The 18671-nt window shown below is 41.3% G+C and overlaps 1 protein-coding gene across 4 annotated transcripts in view; it reads left to right on the top strand.

Annotated features, from left to right (window-relative positions):
* The window catches only part of gabrg1 (gamma-aminobutyric acid type A receptor subunit gamma1), a 56687-nt gene that overhangs the window by 3918 nt on the left and 34098 nt on the right, over positions 1 to 18671 (top strand). Inside the window, exons 2-5 of one of the 4 annotated variants that reach the window (XM_020599384.1) lie at positions 3135 to 3295; positions 3559 to 3626; positions 9033 to 9253; positions 16283 to 17240. In XM_020599384.1, the coding sequence (XP_020455040.1) occupies positions 3135 to 3295; positions 3559 to 3626; positions 9033 to 9253; positions 16283 to 16436 (604 nt within the window). In that variant the 3' untranslated portion in view covers positions 16437 to 17240. Of the gene's footprint in view, positions 1 to 3134; positions 3296 to 3558; positions 3627 to 9032; positions 9254 to 9540; positions 13452 to 16282; positions 17241 to 18671 lie in introns of those variants that run through there. The other 3 variants (XM_020599386.1, XM_020599387.1, XM_020599385.1) reach the window with 3 other exon arrangements.

Here is an 18671-nt window from a genome sequence, read left to right as displayed (position 1 = left end):
GGACGAAGCAGCCTACAGGAGGGAGGTGGCTGGTCTGGTGTCATGGTGCAAGGACAATAATCTCAGCCTCAACACAGACAAGATGAAGGAGATGGTAGTGGACATGAGGAAGGTAGAGGAGAACTCATCAGCCACTGTTCATCTGGGGGCTCGAAGTGGAGAGGGCGAGTAGCTTCAAATACCTGGGCGTCCACATCAGCGAGGACCTCACTTGGACACGTAACACCACACAGCTGGTCAAGAAGGCCCAACGGCGGCTGTACTTCCTGAGGAGGCTGAGGAGGTTTGGCCTGTTGCCTAGGATCTTCAGCAATCATGCAGCATACATTCTCTTATTATATTCTTATATATTTTTATTATATTGCTGCATTTGCTGCTTAAAGTGCCTTAGATTTTGTGTTACTTATTTATCTACTTTATATTTCATTTGTATTTTGTGGCATTCATGTGGACGGCAAAGTAAGAATTTCATTGTACAGGGAAACACGTTTCCTAACTGTGCGTATGACAAATAAACACTTTGAACTCTGAACTAAGCTGGTAAATGTTTGCAATGGTGATGAGTACCTGGTTACCTTTAGCAAAAGGGCTTGGTAAGCTTAAATTTAAAGTGGTGAGTATCAAATTCCTGTACATATTCTTTGAAATGGAGCTTCAGATCAATACTATGTTTGCAAAAGACTTTCCAACATCCCTGTTCACTATGGCTACCAGATTTAAGCCCACTGATTCCTAGTGAAGACAGTTCTTTAAAGACACCTCCGTTCTTCAACCAACGGCAAAACAAACAAACATACATCCATGCCAAATGAGCCAGAAGGTCTCATGGGGTCTGTGGTTGTTATAATATAATGATATGATATGATATGATATGATATGATATGATATGATATGATATGATATGATATGATATGATATGATATGATACGATACGATACGATACGATATGATATGATATGATATGATATGATATGATATGATATAACACAACACAATTATTTGGCAGCACTGTGGCGTGGCGGGTAGCGTCATTGCGAGAAGGTTTCGGGTTTGCAACCTTTCTGTGTGGACTTTGCATGTTCTCCCCGTGCCTGCGTGAGTTCTCTCCGGGTACGCTTGACTTCCTCCCACTGTCCAAAGACATGCAGTTTAGGTTGATTGGTGTCTCTAAATTGCCCATGTGTGTGTGTGTGTGTGTGTGGTTATTCATCTGCCTGTTGGCCCTGCGATGGACCAGCGACCTGTCCAGGGTGTACCCCGCCTTTTGCCCAATGCCAGCTGGGATTGGCTCCAGTTGTCTCAACAAAAGCACATGCCTCAGGTTACCCTGAAATTTGAGCTGTGTGAGAATAAAATGAAAGACATAATTATGATGAATAATCACACAAATGGTTGTTTCATCCCAGATGGTGTTATAATAGTACGACTGTCATTTTTCCACCTGTGGAAGAATACAGAAACACCACATAATAAATACAATAAAACAGGTGCAACTTTGTTTAATTACTACACACAATCACTCATTCCTGATTTGGCACCCCAACTCATCTCAGAGTTTAATATGTTCAGTGCCACACAGTGAGCTGCAAGGCCATTTTCAGAGTATGTGCAATAATAAAGTCAGGGAGTTCAGCTGAAGACTACCAATGAATTCTTGGGCACAATGTAGGGCCCAGTGTCAGAAAGAGCAAGGCCTGTCCTCGCAGTTCTGACACTGGTGAATGAAAACTAAACTTGTTCCTGACATAGACACAAAAGGACTGACTATATGATCAGAGATATTTAACTTAATTATGTGTAGATACACTGGATAGCAACAGTGGAAGAAGTACTCCATGAAGGCTGTGGTCATATGTGGTCACCAGCAACTTTTTTTTAATTTTAAGACTGTGTTCTTTCTGGCTTTTGACTCCTTACCTGACAAAGGAGAGCTGCACAAAAATTCCTATCTGTTTATGCATAAATGGCAAATACAAATCTTGAATCCTTGCTGTTCAGTGTACAACAAATATCCAAACATTATAAACAGCTGCGTAGCATTAGCTGTCCAAACATAAAAGTCAGAATTCTGCAAACAGCTACTAGCTCAGTGGAAAAGTGTTTTTCCTGTCCGACAGTGGAACTTCCACACAACCATCTCTAGCCAGAGGTCAGATCAATTCCATTCATGCTTGATTGCTTTGCCTTGGTGTACCGGATGTCAGTTGTGAACAGGATAGGACAGTACACGTTGGATAGTACATGATGGCCATACCATAATTGTTTGGGCAACTTTCAGCTCACCTAAATGCTTGTTTTCTCAATATAACAGGATATTTTTCTTTTAAAACGTGATTTTTCTCATTATTGTGACATACTTTATTTTCTCCTTATAATGATATAGGCTACTGTATTTTCTCGTAACAATGCGAGCCCTGCACAGCTTGGAGTGAGTGTAGTGCACACGCTCACTTTGGGCAGTACCCTCATTCTGTCATAGATTAGATACCAGGAGACCCAAATGCATAACACAACAAACAGACAAAATCTTTAGCTGTTTATTATAGAAATATCAGAGAGATGTAGGACCACTCTGGAGACTTGAAGCAGGGCAGGTGAGGGTGAAGGTCCAGAACGTTCTGGGCCTGGCTGTGGGCCCACTGAGTACCAGGGAGTTCAGGCTTAGCTTTGGTCCTAAGAGACTTGGAGGACTGGTGAGATGAAAACCCTGCAACCTACACAGGGCTGAGAAAGAAATCAAGACACTGTTGTATGCAAGAATCTAATGGCATTCATGACATATGGACTTAGATTTGTCTCCTTCCACGACAAGTACACTGTAAATTCTAAACAGTGTTGTAGTCAATACTGGAGCTTTAAATGCTGTTTAAGCGGTTTTACCACCCAGAAAGGTAATACAGCAGTGAAACACTGAGTCTTCAGGGTTGGCAACAAATATAATATAAAGTAAACACAGACTGTACCTTCATTTTGCCTTCGTTATGCCAAAAACACATTGCTCAAATCTGATCACAAAGCTGTTCCATACCTGCACAAACACTATTGTATATTTTGTGGCAGTCACACACATACATTTAATTATATGCAAATATTATAAATCTTTTTTCCTTAAAGTATTTTTTCTCACTCCACAGTGCAGCATTTGGGCCCAGTAAACAGGAAGAAGAGGACTATGAAGATGTGCCCATAAATAAGACCTGGGTCTTGTCTCCAAAGGTCCATGAGAGCGATGTGACTTTGATACTAAATAAATTGCTACAGGGTTATGACAACAAACTGCGGCCCGACATCGGAGGCAAGTCAAGTTCATCCTCTGGAAATGTGCTTTGTTCTAACTTTGTTACCACAAAATGTTCTGCTCACAGTAATAAGAAGGGTTCAAAAGAAGTTTGAAAATGGGTTACTGCCTTCTTGGTTGCATGAAACTATTTGAGAACTGCTGCAGCTGTCTAGGGAGAATCTTGAATATTCCAAAGCATTGTTGTGATGTGATAACAAAGATACCCAGTGTAAGCTGATGCTGTCTGTGTGAGTGCATTTTCTTCTGTTTTGCTTCAGTGAGGCCAACAGTGATTGAAACAGCTGTCTATGTCAACAGCATTGGACCAGTTGACCCCATCAACATGGTGAGTAGAGATGAAGCAGTATGAACATTTAATATCATAATCATAGTGGCCAAAATTATAATGGTTATTGGTATTTTCACAGTATTGTTAAAATGTTATGTAAATGTTTATAAAGTACTTGTAGATGAAGACAAGAGACCAGTCCTGGCTTTGCCTGCTGCATGCCCACTCTGTAAACAAGAGAACAGCAAATGTATTATTATACTATTATTATTATTCTGGCTTGCTCTGTCTCTCACCTACACATAGTCTGAGTCTTAAGAAGAATGACTGCAGTGAGCCCAACAATTAACATAAATACAGAGGAGTATACGTAGCATTTCTCCAGTTGGAACGGTTTTACAACCAAGTACACCAGTGGTTGCCAACGTTTTTTCTAAAGACACCCCTGTTTTATCATTGAGTACACTGATGACCCCACCCCCTCAACAACACGCACACAGTTACAAACTGAAAAACAGTACTTCTTTTCAAATTTCTTTTATAGATATTTCATAATTTATCCAACTTATATACCAATACAGATCCATTAAACACTGTACAATGAACCCTAACAGGGAACTTAATACCTGCAGCAAATTTGTGCATGCATACATTTTTTTTTAAGTTTGAACAGGTTATTTCCTGTGTATACTGCAATATTTAGTCTTGTAGTCTTGGAATAATGTCTGGTCCTTTCACTAGCCAAAACTGCCTGTATCCATGTTCAGTGTAGAATCTCATGAGGAGAGAATTTGACTTGATATCTAAGAGCTTAGCTTTAGCTTGGAGGTGCAGATTCTCAGTCATCCAGGTCATAGTAAGCTGAAAAAACATTGAAAAATCAACACCAGGACTGAAACACCACCGATGGGGATAAATATCTCCAACTCAACGCCTCAACGCCAGTCGGGCAGAACTGATGAAGCCTCTGGGATGAGAGGTGAAACGTCTTCGAGCTAAAACCTAGTCCAGTTGATTTTTCTAAGTTTTTTCAGCTTTAGCTTGGAGGTATTCCACATCCTCTTTTTTTTGAAGAAGAAGAAACAGCTCTATCACATTCCTCTTTTGTGACATATTCTTTAACATCTGAAAATCTGGATTTCATCTCCTTATTTTTTTATTTTTATAAAATGACCCTTAAATTTAGTTGTTTTTTTGTCCAGACCCCCAGGTTGGGAACCACTGAATAAGACAACTGTCAGACTCAAATGAATAAAATATTGTGGCGTGCTTAGGGTTATAAGAAATAGCCTGCCAGTGCCCTTAGTCAGTGCTACAGGGGTGGTGCTGCTGCTCCCCTCCTCCTCATCAGACAGAGTGAGGACACAATATGGTGAGAGTCTGTCCTGGTGCAGCACCTGGTACACCACCTCAGACAGTTGGGCCATGACTTAGCCAGATCCCCACCAGTGGCTGCAGAGCTTTGGGGACACCCCTTTCATGCAAATGGGACAGTACATCAGCACCTTGCTCCCTGGCGTAAATGCCTGTCCAGAACACAACAGTGTCATAAGCTCTCTTTTGCTGCCTGTGCCTGGTTGGTAAAACTGTGAACCAACTGGAGACACGCTCTCAGTCGCTTCTGAGCTTTACAGGAGCCACAGCAGTGAACATGTAGCTTCACATCTCATCTGCAGCCAGGCCAGTAGAATCACTGCTGGAGGCCCTGAAGGATCTGGCTGTTTCTGTAGTGCTCCACCCTGACTGAGCAGTGAACCATATGAAGAACCTGGGAACAGAGAGCAAGGGAACCAACAGCTGCAAAAGATTGTCCCCTTAGCCAGGAGCATGCTACCTCCAGTAGATAATGCTGTGGTGGAGCTCAGAGTTACCCCACTGAGAGTGATAAGCTTTCACCTCAGACCCTTGTGCTGCCACCAGTGTCCATTCTAGGTGCTGATTGGCCTCCAGCCAGCCTCTCACTTGTACCAGGGTCACATCAGCCTGCTGTCATGGTCTCAGCTGCTGTGTGGTCAACAGCAGCCAGCCCTTCCCATCTCTGGTCATCTGCATGGCTGACATCATCAGCGCTATGCCCCGCTGGGGATACCTGCACTCCTCAGCTGCACAAGGACACTGGGAGAGTGTGTTGGCATTGCCATGCTGATCCCCTGTCACTGCTTGGTGTCCAGCACGGTGGCTCCTGTGGCACTTGTTCTTCACCTGACCAAACTGGAGTGCCAGTGTCTCTATGCCAAGGGTGATGGCTCACCTCAACATGTGGGTCAGGAGGTCCAGACTGATGATGCAGGGGTCCCTGATATTGGCAAGCCAGAACTAGTACACTAGTACCTGGTTGCCCATCTTGATTCACAGTGGTTTCTTCCCTCTCATGCCAGTTTTTCCCCGGTCACTGTCATCAACTGGATATCAGTTGGTGACCGGGCTTAAGGTAGTAGGCTGGCAGTACCTGGGATAACTGTCACATTTGACAGTTTACTGCATATTCCAAGAATAAAAGAAGACTCATTTTGTTCTTGAAATATTTGTTGGTCTGTTTGATTGCCCCCCTCCAAAAATATTGGAATTGGAACTTATAAGAACTGGGTTAGTTAAGCAGAATCAGAAAAGTTAAAATTGAAACGATACCTAACCCCATTTTGAGGTCTAGCTGCTCTGCACTAATAAGGTCAAGAAGCATCTGTAATGCCTCTCCTTCCAATGCCAGAGCCAGATGGATGACTGCTTCTTCACTGCCCTAGCCACCTAGCAGCCTCTTCCAGCTGAACTTGTGAGAGGTAATGGCTGTATCGGTGTTAGTCCATTGTACTTAGGCAGCTGGGCTGGTGTCTTTGGGGTAGCTAGTGGCCTGCAGCCAGGCAAGGCAATGATGGGCTGCAGAGTTTCAGTCCCAGTGGAAGGCAGCAGAGGGTTCTCAGCAGCCAGGAAGGCAGCTGTGGGTGGCTGGAGATGCAGTGCACTGGAGCCACCAGCATGGGCTGGAGACCTTCCATCACTGGTTGGATTCTTTCTGTCCCTTGTCAGGCTCTCCAGTTTCCAGCAGTTGGAATGAACAGCTTGCTCCAGCTCCTGGATCTGTCTCTCCATTCTCAACACTCTATACTATTTCTGACCAGTATGGTGAGCTTAGACTTAGGGTTATAAAAAAAAGCCAGAAACAGAAATCTGCCTTTTGTGCGCCACTCCTGTGCCCCTTACACTGTATGACCCCAGGAAGCTGACTTGTAACAACACACATACATGAACAATGGCCCATTAATGCCCACAGGAGTCACACTATTAGTGGCCCATGCCCAGCTAATTTGGTCCAGGCCTCAGCCGCACGCATCCTCGCATCGTAACAGTAACTACATAACACACAGTATAACTGCAATATCATGAGCACTATTAAATGAGTAGCTGAACTCACCCTGTTAACAGTCTTTGTACCAACAGCACCATTTCAGAGTCGAGTGACTGTTCCTCCAGGGGTCACTACAATATGTTTTGGGTAACTAAACTAAGTAGTGTAGTCTGCAGACACAGCACATAGAGCAGCAGAACAGCCTGGGGTTTTACAAGAGTGGGCAACACTGAAAGCATCAATTTACATTGATGACAAGCTATTGGCAAGTTAGACACACAAACTTTGACACGTCCCCAATTCTGAAGCCCCCATATTATGCACAGAGCTAAAAGTTAACGTTGCATTCACTATGAATCGTTTCAGCCTCTCACAGCAATTTTCTTTCTGCATGACCATCTTCAATCAGGTTATCCTCAGACCTCTAGCAATGGTCCTTAAGAATGCTGACTAATCTGTAGGGTGCTGTCACTGCATTCTGCTGTGTTTTTACTTGATACAAAACAGACACAAGTTGAATGCTGCATCTGTGTCTGGCTGACCTTGACTTTGGCTGATGATGATTATTAATTAAACCTTCATTGACAGAATTTTCAAAGCAACTGACAATTACGGTTTTAATGCTAATTAAAATTTGAAACAGTAATACTACCTGTTGGATGGTGTACTGTAAAACCAGTAACCACTTACAGCACGTAGCATCTCATGTGCACCTCTAGCAGGGGCTCGCCTTGTGCGTGAACTGGTGCATTAGAAGTGCTTGGTGTAAAAAAAGTGCACAGGGGAGCCTACAGAAAGACCTCGGAGAAGAGAAACTATATCAAAATCTCTGACAAATAGTGCACAATGAGGGAATTACTGGCAATGCATGAAATGCTCAGTATGTTCAGTGTATCCAACTCGTAGTAAAACAGCAAATGAAAACTACACACACTTCACAAATACAGCAAATAAAAACTACACACACTTCACAAAGAACCATGTACTTAGTAGGACTGAAGTAACAGACATCCTTCTCTTTCTATTACCTGTTGTGCCTTGTTTATATTTGGAGAAGCACAAATATTGTACTTCATTTTTAGTTGGAGATTTGTTTAAAAAAGTGAGATAAAGACAGAAATGTACAACTTTGTTATATTTGTTATACAATGTTATATTTTTATTACAATTAAATTTTTCATTAAAGCTACAAAATTGTCTGTGCACATTGTCAATTACAGTTCTTAAAAAGAAAAAAAAATCTGAATTGGCTGAATTTGGAATCCGCAGGTCAGACTTTTAAAAAAATCGGAAATAAGGCCAAAATAAATTGCAGGCCATGCATCTCTATAGAAAATGGTGATCCATGCAGTAATTCGGTGTACAAGTTCCTCTGAAATCAGCTTTATTGTTATTATAGATACTTTAGCACAAGATACAAAATTCTTTCAACCTCTGTCCTCTGAAGAGTTAGATGTAATTGAAGGCACTGAAAAAAGCTAGTAGTAGCACCTTGATTTGAGATATTTGCTCCTTCTCTCTCACCAATGTGCGCTATCAAGCATATGCAGACTCCTTGCTCTCTGTGTGGCAGTTCTGCTGCTGGTATGAGAAAAGACCTTTATGGTAAAGTCACACAGAATAATGGATTACATGTTTTACATACCACTGACTCCACTTGTAAGTTAACCTGGTCCCGTTCAGCTGTGATCAGCTGATTTGACCAGTTAATATTTGCTGTGATTCATGCAGTTTCAGCAGAAGTAGAAGGTGACTGGAATCCCTTTTATTTCCACAACACTGACAGATCCTCTGCCCTCTGCCTTATTTCTATTTATTTGTTTTTATTGTTATTGCTGTCTTAATTGGTAATATTGGTGAATCCATAATGTTTTGTTTTCTAAAGGTTAAATGTACATTATGTATGTATTTATACGCTGTATGTTTGTGTGAAAAAATATTGTTGGAAAAATGATTATTGTACATTCTGAGAGGATGGCAATCCTTCAGATAGTCGGCTCTAAGGAATCTTTTATTGGCTCTTTGAAATTCTTAAAGTAACTGTTTAGATGTCTTCTTCTATAGTCATGTTCCTTTTTTTAACTGGCTGTATTTGCATTGGTTTTGTTACCACATTGCAGGAATACACCATTGACATATTCTTTGCCCAGACGTGGTATGACAGCCGCCTGAAGTTCAACAGTTCAATGAAGCTGCTAATGCTCAATAGTAACATGGTAGGCAAAATCTGGATTCCTGACACATTCTTCAGAAATTCCCGTAAATCAGATGCTCACTGGATCACTACTCCCAACCGGCTGTTGAGGCTGTGGAGCAATGGGAGAGTCATGTACACACTACGGTAAGACAGTTATTCAGCCAGTTTCTCACCTTTTTGATAGTTGTTTTAAATGTTGAACTATCAGTTCTTCAAAAAACTTTGCTGCTTTTGCTGTGTGTATCTGTATTTTTGTCATGTAGTTCTCTTTTAAGTGATCCCTGTTTGTCAAAGCACAATTATTTTTTCTGTATTTGTTGGTATAATTACAAGGAGAACATTAAGTACCTTAACTATGTTCAGTCACACTTGGGAGGGAAAAACCAATGCTGAGACATGCCTTTTCTCTGTCACAATTCTGTTTTTGTTAGGTTGACTATTAATGCGGAGTGTTACCTTAAGCTGCATAACTTTCCAATGGATGAGCACTCGTGTCCCCTGGAGTTTTCAAGCTGTAGGTGGTCAAATGTTTTTCCCTGCCATTTTTGAACCTGTCATCTCAAAGTCAACGTGCCCAGAAAGAGGGGCTTCTGTGTGAGCTAGCATAGTGATTAAGCCCGTGCCCGAACAAAAGGCCCATCTGCTTGAGGCTGCCCTCTATAAGCCTGTACCAGTCTATCATCTAGTCCACCAGTGGGGAGAGGCAGTCACCCAATCCCATTTTCTCTGAAAAACCTAATGAATTGTGCACCCTCTGATTCATGCTGTGTCATACTTCATTGATCTCTTGCTTTGTGCTTTAGCCTATCGTGCCTTGCCATGATAAGGTCGGTGATATTGTTTTTTTTTATTTTTTTTGTTGTTGTTATTTTCCACCAATCCCATACAGAGACTAAAACCATCAATAAGTGTTGTGTACTTACTGCAGTGTCTGTGAATCCACAACCTGGTTTATCTTATTTGTCTCTGCTGTAGACCTCCATTGTTGTTCAAAAACTACTAAAAGCACACCAGTGAGCCACACCACTGCACTGGGTGATGTTTCTTCCTCACAAAATCATGAGGTAATCCATCCAGAATGGCCATCACTTTGTCACTTCACTTTTCACTTTTTTATTTCTTTGAAATAAGAAAGAGTAAACTGTGCATAGATGTGGTTGCACAACAGTGGGGGTTTATGCTACTCTACAAAGTGCAGTAACTATGCAAACAGTGAAGCTGAGAAAAACGCATTTAAAATTTTTGGACTGTCCAGCCAAATATGTGGTGTTAGTTAAGTGACAATGCATTCATAAAATTTCTTTGTAGGAAATTTTTTTTTGATGTATAAGTACCATGACCACTGATCTGACCTACAGTATGATAGCAGACATGCAGCTACTGCTTTCTGCCTTTGGATGTCCCTACAGAGTCAAAATGCAGTATCAACACTGTAAATGTTGTTCTCTTATAACAACCATTTCTATATGTTATTCAAACATGTGGACTTCTTTACAAGTATTATTCTTATGATTTTAGCATAGCCTATTTGTGCTTTCTGCCCTCAGAAAGCTTTAATTTCACTTCCCACCCCTTCCTACATGTGGATTGACAAATCAGAGGTAAAACAATTTAAAAAAGAAGAGCCCAGTCAGGAGGGTCCATGAGATTGCAATGATGAGTCTTTTACTGGGCTCATGATGTCCATCCACAGCTCAACAGCATTTACTCTAGCAGCTGAAAGTTCCTAATATACAATCTCCAATAATGTATTATGCCATGACTGTGCTGTCAAATTGTGTGGAAGAATTCAGGTTTGAGCAACAAGTTTTTTGGCTGCTGGCAGACTGGTTAGCCATACTTTAAGAGTTGCTTTTGGAAGCAGAGGTTCAGAAGAGTCATTAAGGAGATGACGTGCTGGGTCCATCAGGAAATTCACCTTTGTCAGGGTAGAGATAGCTTGTGTTGTTTCCTGCCAAAACCATTGTACATTTGGATAGTCCCATACCATGTGCACCAAGGTGCCTAGACTGCCTGGAGAACAAAATGTACAGTCTGGGCTGGGACTCAGATCCATCCAGTATCTCTGCAGTGGTGTCACAATCACCCCATGACAGAACTTAAAATGAATAAATTGGTGATTGGGGTTATGAGGCTATTATGCAATTTGACCAAACCTTGTCCCAATTTATCTTCCTGTTGAGGCTGGACATAGATAAGTGTTTGTTGTACATAAAAAATACAGTATGTTTTTGTGTTTCCTGAGTCCACATGACCAGTGGGCGATCAAGAAATTTATCACCCCACTCAACTTTCAAGGGTGTATAAGGCAGATTTGAGTCTAAATACATGAACAGTGTGCATTTATCAGTACCAATCCTTGCCAGACAGTCTTCAAAGGTGACCAAGGCATCCTTCCTGTTGAATGTTGAGGTCAACCAGGACCCTAATTCCTTTCTCTACTCAGTCATTCTGGATAAAGGGTTTGCCACCTGAGATTAAATTGAAATTTCTCCAAATTGGAGAGGACCTGTGATTTGGTATTATATCCTACATGTCTTTCAACTGCCTTGCAGATTTGGAATGGGTATGTCACCATAGGCCCATATTTCAGGGAGCTTTTCCTTTGAGAAATGCGAGAAAATAAAAAAAATCTTTCAGTCTTATTGACATCACCAGGTCTTCCTCTAAAACCCCTTGTCCACCACTCAACTCGACTCTTCCTTATACAACTGTATGCACTTTTGGTACCAGGTGCTTTGTTTAACACTGCAGATAGTCCCCTCCTGCAGTGCAGTTTGTTGTCACAGTCACACCAAAACTGCTGTGAAGTCACTGGCCCTGGGTAGTGACAGGGCAGGCTCAAAGTTGTTATTATTTTCATCCTAGGACTATTATGCCATTTTATTAAGTTTTGATAGTGAGGTGAGAAATTAACCATCTAGTTTTCAAATATGTGGTGAATCTATCCAAGTAATGTTAATTACATATTTGCTCCACTGGTTTTCAATGTGATGACCTGTTAATGTGCCAGCTAGCCAGCTCTACTTAGCAGGCATGGCTGCAGCCACTGGTCTTATATTATCACATTCAGTAATCTATGGGCTATGTAATAAGATGTATATGTTATGGTTCACGTCTATAACACTTGTGGAAGCTACTATTATGAATGAATAAAGAACAAGCAACTAGCATCACCACATGTAAACATTCAGGTTCATCAGTGGCAAGATCACCGCATGGTAATGATGCATTTCTCTGGCCATATGGTAGTCTGCAGTGTTTACACATCACTGTTTGGTATCACTTCAGCTCACTTAGAACCTCAAAGGAGGCCTTAGCAAAAATAGTACTAGGTAGCAGTTAACTATCCCTAACATTTGGAAAAACAAACAAGGTGAGTAGAGTCAAGTTGAGTTTAGCTGGTACCAAGTGGTGGAAAAGGGGCTTATTTGTACCCACACTGGGCTCTGTCCTTCCTGAAACCACTGACCACAGGGTAAATGCCCAATGGTACAATTTGAAGTTTGGACAGGCCCACCCATTACTTTGTTGTAAGACTTACCACTTAATTCTTGCTTTTTATCCCCATTCCATTCATATGACCTCAACATAGTATCTAACTTAGACCAGTATTTGGTAGGGGGCAGTGGTACCATGGAAACTGTAAAATTTATATAAGGTAGAATATTCATCTTTATCACTGAGATTCAGGCCAGTATTGAGGACGGAAACACTTTCCTCATAGTAATATCACTTTCCACCTTTTTCATCATGTTAAAATAGTTCATTTTTGCCATTGCCACTAGTGTGGTCCTGATCTGGATCCTTAAGAAGGTCACCTAGTCTAAGACCGGGATGTTGCAAGGGGATGTCTCTCTTATTGCTGGTTGCATTTATTAGCATCAATACAGACTTGGAGTAATTCATTTTAAAGTCTGACAGCCTCCCAAAATATTCTAAGATCTGTATTGTGTTAGGAAGGGACTATTCCACATTTGATAACAACAAGGTGCTGTTTGCATACATTGATATTGAATGTATGGTATATCCCAGTATGGGCTGTTTCAAATTAGCTGGGCAAGTGGTTCCACTGACAGATTAAACAGAAATGGCAAGATCGGGCACCCTTAGTGTGAGACCCTAAATATTCTGAAGGCCTCTGAAATTAATTCAGGCCAGTAAACTATGGTATAGGACTTGTACCATTTGTATAAATTTAAGGCCAAAATTAAATTCTGAAAGTGTCTGTCAGGGATGTTTCCACTGTAGACTATTAATGGCTTTTTCAGTATACAAAAATAGAAAGCCACTGTTTGGAGGGATTTTCTTCAGTTAAGCAAGTTATGTGCAGCACTCTCCATACAGTGGTGTGAAAAAGTGTTTGCCCCCTTACTGATTTCTTATCTTTTTGCATGTTTGTCACACTGTAATGTTTCAGATCGTCAAACAAATTTATATATTAGTCAAAGATAACACAAGTAAACACATCATGCAGTTTTTAAATGAAGGTTTTTATTATTAAGGGAAAACAAAATCCAAAACTATAGAGCCCTGTGTGAACAAGTGTTTGCCCCCCTGTCAAAACACTGGTTTATCGCACCTGAGTTCAATTTCTCTTGCCACACCTGTTCGCAATCAAGAAATCACTTAAATAGGACCTGCCTGACAAAGTGAAGTAGACCAAAAGATCCTCAAAAGCTAGACATCATGCCGAGATCCAAAGAAATTCAAAAACAAATGAGAAAGAGAATAATGGAGCTCTATCAGTCCGGAAAAGGTTATAAAGCCATTTCTAAAGCTTTGGGACGGCAGCGAACCACAGTGAGAGCCATTATCCACAAATGGCGAAAACATGGAACAGTGGAGAACCTTCCCAGGAGTGGCCGGCCGACCAAAATTACCCCAAGAGCACAGCGACAACTCATCCAAGAGGTCACAAAAGACCCCACAACAACATCCAAAGAACTGCAGGCCTCACTTGCCTCAGTTAAGGTGAGTGTTCATGACTCCACCATAAGAAAGAGACTGGGCAAAAATGGTTTGCATGGCAGAGTTCCAAGACAAAAACCACTGCTGAGCAAAAAGAACATAAAGGCTCGTCTCAGTTTTGCCAGAAAACATCTTGATGATCCCCAAGACTTTTGGGATAATACTCTGTGGACAGACGAGACAAAAGTTGAACTTTTTGGAAGGTGTGTGTCCCATTATGTGTGGCGTAAAAGTAACACCGCATTTCAGAAAAAGAACATCATACCAACAGTAAAATATGGTGGTGGTAGTGTGATGGTCTGGGGCTGTTTTGCTGCTTCAGGCCCTGGAAGACTTGCTGTGATAAATGGAACCCTGAATTCTGCTGTGTACCAAAATATCCTGAAGGAGAATGTCCGGCCATTCGTTTGTGACCTCAAGCTGAAGCGAACTTGGGTTCTGCAGCAGGACAATGATGCAAAGCACACCAGCAAGTCCACTTCTGAATGGCTGAAGAAAAACAAAATGAAGACTGGAGTGGCCTAGTCAACGTCATGACCTGAATCCAATTGAGATGCTGTGGCATGACCTTAAAAAGGCAGTTCATGCCCGAAAACGCTCCAATGTGGCTGACTTACAACCATTCTGCCAAGATGAGTGGGCCAAAATTCCTCCACAGCGCTGTAAAAGACTCATGGCAAGTTATCGAAAATGCTTGATTGCAGTTGTTGCTGCTAAGGGTGGCCCAACCAGTTATTAGGTTTAGGGGGCAAACACTTTTTCACACAGGGCTATATAGTTTTGGATTTTGTTTTCCCTTAATAATAAAAACCTTCATTTAAAAACTGCATGATGTGTTTACTTGTGTTATCTTTGACTAATATATAAATTTGTTTGACGATCTGAAACATTACAGTGTGACAAACATGCAAAAAGATAAGAAATCAGTAAGGGGGCAAACACTTTTTCACACCACTGTATATTGTCTGAAGCTAGTTAGCTTAATTAGTTTGCCTGTTATCATTTCTAGCCTTGTGACCAACACGTTTGCATATAATTTAAATTTTGTGCATTTAGCAGTCCATCTAACGTGAATGGGGCCTCTAATTTCTCTTGTTCATCTTTGCACAGGGATGAGAGATACAAACTGTGAAAAAGCTTGTTGTATTTCAGCCCCATCTCCTGAACAAACAGGGATCCAGATAAACCTAATTCAGGCTTCCAGGACTGGTTTGAGGTTACATTAGAAGTTCTCAATAGTAACAGCTCTTATAATAAAAGCATGTTTACATCACCGATTTGTTGATGGTAACGTATGAAAAAGGAACATGAAAATGATAATTTGTCACAAAATGGACCTGGGTGAACAATCAAAGCAATGCCACTTGCAGTTCAGAGACCTTGGCTATCCACCACCTAGCCTACAGGGTCTTGTCCCACCTCATATTTTCATTTTGTGAAAGCACAGTGAGGTTCTCAGGCCCTTGTCTGAGGTTGCTGTGGTTGCCCCTAGCATGGGCCCTGCCAGGTAGTGCGTTATTTTGTCATTGGAGTGGAATAACAGCTTCTCAGCATATGATCCTTATTGTTGTAGTACAAATCAGGAATGATTCTATACCTTTCTGGCAGAGATTAGCTCTGACTTTTTTCAAGCTTTTTTTCTGCTGTGTTGTGCCTGAGCTGTAGTCTTGTAGTGGATTTGTCTCAAGTCAGTCTAGTCAATAGCACAATTACCTTGGACCACCAGGTCTCTTTTGACAGACTGACCAGAATTAATATAATTGTTATGTGTAATTAATTATTCGTAATTTATCAATTAAATTATCAATATTGAGCTTGAATGAGGAGTTCTTGTTGAAACAGGGAACTAATTGTTCATGAGAGAAAGAAACCAGGAAAGCAGACATGAATTTTATGTGTGTTTACTAATTAATCTAAATACAGAGTAAATGAAATAATAATAATAACTAGACAAATGCATTTCCTGAAGAAAATGTGTGTGGATGCTGATTGCTGAAGAATTGCCCTGAAAATGCTGAAATCCATAGCTTGGTGGTTAATGCCACTGACTTTGGTACGACTTCATGCTTTTTTCTGTGTTGTGATCTGCCGCTATATAGAAAATAAAATAAACTTCACCTTCAAGGGGGGACAGGACACTAATATTGCTGCAAATAAGATACAAAACACTGACACAGTGACATTCATATATCTTTCTCCCAGAGCCTCCAGTCTGACTGGGAGTGCTGGTGTTAGGGCCCTTCATGTACACCAGAGGCCCTCAGCTTCATCACTGGATGGACATGGTCAAATCTCCACAGGAGTCGGTGAAGCTGTGGCACGGATTGGGCAGATATATTTAAGCAACCAAACATGAACAGATCCACAAACACACATGTGCATGTACATACACACAGATTCAGAAATAGAATAAAAGTGCTAATAAATGTGTTCGGTTGTAAAACGCCTTGAGGCGATTTTCATGTCCTAATAAAAGCGTGTCTAGATGAAAGGTGTGTTTGTAATTGCATGTAATTTTTACTTTCATTCTAAATAGAATAATTGAATGTATTAACGTTATGGCATTCTCATAATACAGACATTGAAAAATCTACCGTTTCCCCTTAATACATCCGTGGGCAGAATGGTTTCCATCATGCGATTCGGTATCAAGCTGTTATAATATATTAATGGGATGTACAAGGGATGAATTTAGTTTATTATAATAATCGGTCGTAATGGTGTTTGTGTCTGGTTTGGCACCATGAAGATAAACGAGAACACTCTATTGGAGGGACACAAAGTTGTGTTGGTTTCTTATAATGCAAAGCACGTGCCCAGGTAATGTTAATATTAACACCTGATCGGTCTTGTTGCACACGCGAAGTTTGTCAGTTTTCTTTTATTTTCCTCTGCTGATATCTTTAGTGATGAGTGTTTGAATGTCATCTCTTTACTATTAGATTTTACCCAAGTTTATTGAAAGCACGAGAAGTAAAGACAGAAGAGAACTGTTTAAAATCAACAGGAGGTTTACTCAAAGTCTGGGCACAGGTGAAGTCTTACAGCGCTGGGATCAGAGAGACAGAGCTCCCATAGGAAATCCGTTCTCTGAACAATGAGTTTAGGCCTGCCCTGGACAGTGGTACAACATTTCACACTTCGTAATCCTTTTGGCCATCTGGCGTGAGCAGGTCAACCCCTGCCTGCGTCTGCTTGCTGAAATGTGATCTAAATCAGGTGTGAGTGTGTGTGTGCTTATCAGGTGGCAGCTTGATCGATGAACACTGAACAACGGGTGGTCTGGGCTGCAGGGCCCCCTGTGTGTGTGATGCTTGAGTTGCACATGCAAATAATCCATATTGCCATTACAATGATAGGATGGTGGGACTGGCTATAAGTGACAGGCAGAGACTGGGGGAAGGAAAACCTCTGCTGACAGTGTTATTTAATGAGCACAGAGTAGAATATCATATGACAGGAGTGCTGGTAGCCAAGAAGGCTGTGGGTTATCCCAAAAACACATGAGCAGGCTTGTGACTTAGTGAGAAACAAGTTATAAACAGTTAAGAATTTCTGCTTCACTCATAACATCAGCACAAACCCTCCTTACACCTGAACAGATTAACTAACACAATGAGTCATCAGTGGTCACTGCATATGATTTTCAACCTTGAAAAGCATAGTGCGTGTTTCAAAAAAATTCTTACCACTGAATGAAGGCTTGAGTCAGACCATGTGAGGTATCCTGCTGGTTTAGGGGTCAAGGTGTCCACCATTAACCACAAAATCCCTGTTTCTTGTTCAGCCAGGAACCTATCTTCTCTCCTCTTATTTCCTGCCACCTTGCTACTACCACTACACACTGTCAGTTGTCTGGTAACACCATAAGATGCACAAAAAAGAAAGACCATCCAGCTGCAGCAGCAACATCTACAGTAGTTGAAGTTCATAATGTTTGGGTGTTTTGAAGATTTTTAGCAATAGCCTATTTGGTCATGTGTTGGCCAGGCTGGAGCGGTTCTAAGTCAGTGTTATCCAGACTTAAATCCCAAACAAACAAACAGAATGACCTTGGGAATAAATCAGCTAGGTGTAGCTGGAAATGGATTGTAGACTTACAGACTTGTAAGTATATGCCCTCCAAACCGGCAAGGTATGGAATAAAAATATGGACTGCCTGTGATGCGACATCATATTATGCATGGAACATGCAAATTTATACAGGGAAGCCAGAGGGAGGAGCCCCTGAGAAAAACCAGGGGACACGGGTTGTTCTTGATTTGACACAGGGCATCAGTGGGCACAACATCACTTGTGATAATTTTTTCACTACATACAGCCTGGGACAGGAACTTCTCAAAAGAAAGCTGACAATGGTTGGCACAATTAGAAAAAAACAGGACTGAGCTCCCACCTCAGCTTCTAATTGTAAAGAACAGGCCAATCCATTCCTCCACCTTTGTGTTTACGGCCAACACTGCCCTCGTATCCTAAATACCCAAAAAGGGCAAAAATGTGATGCTTATGAGCACTCTTCATAGGGATGGGAGAATCAGCAGCCAGGAGGACCGCAAGCCAGAGGGCATACTTGACTACAACGCCACCAAAG

This window comes from Monopterus albus, unplaced genomic scaffold, assembly GCF_001952655.1.
Source record: "Monopterus albus unplaced genomic scaffold, M_albus_1.0 scaffold40.1, whole genome shotgun sequence".
NCBI classification, from domain to species: domain Eukaryota; kingdom Metazoa; phylum Chordata; class Actinopteri; order Synbranchiformes; family Synbranchidae; genus Monopterus; species Monopterus albus.
This window is presented reverse-complemented; position numbering and strand designations above follow the sequence as displayed.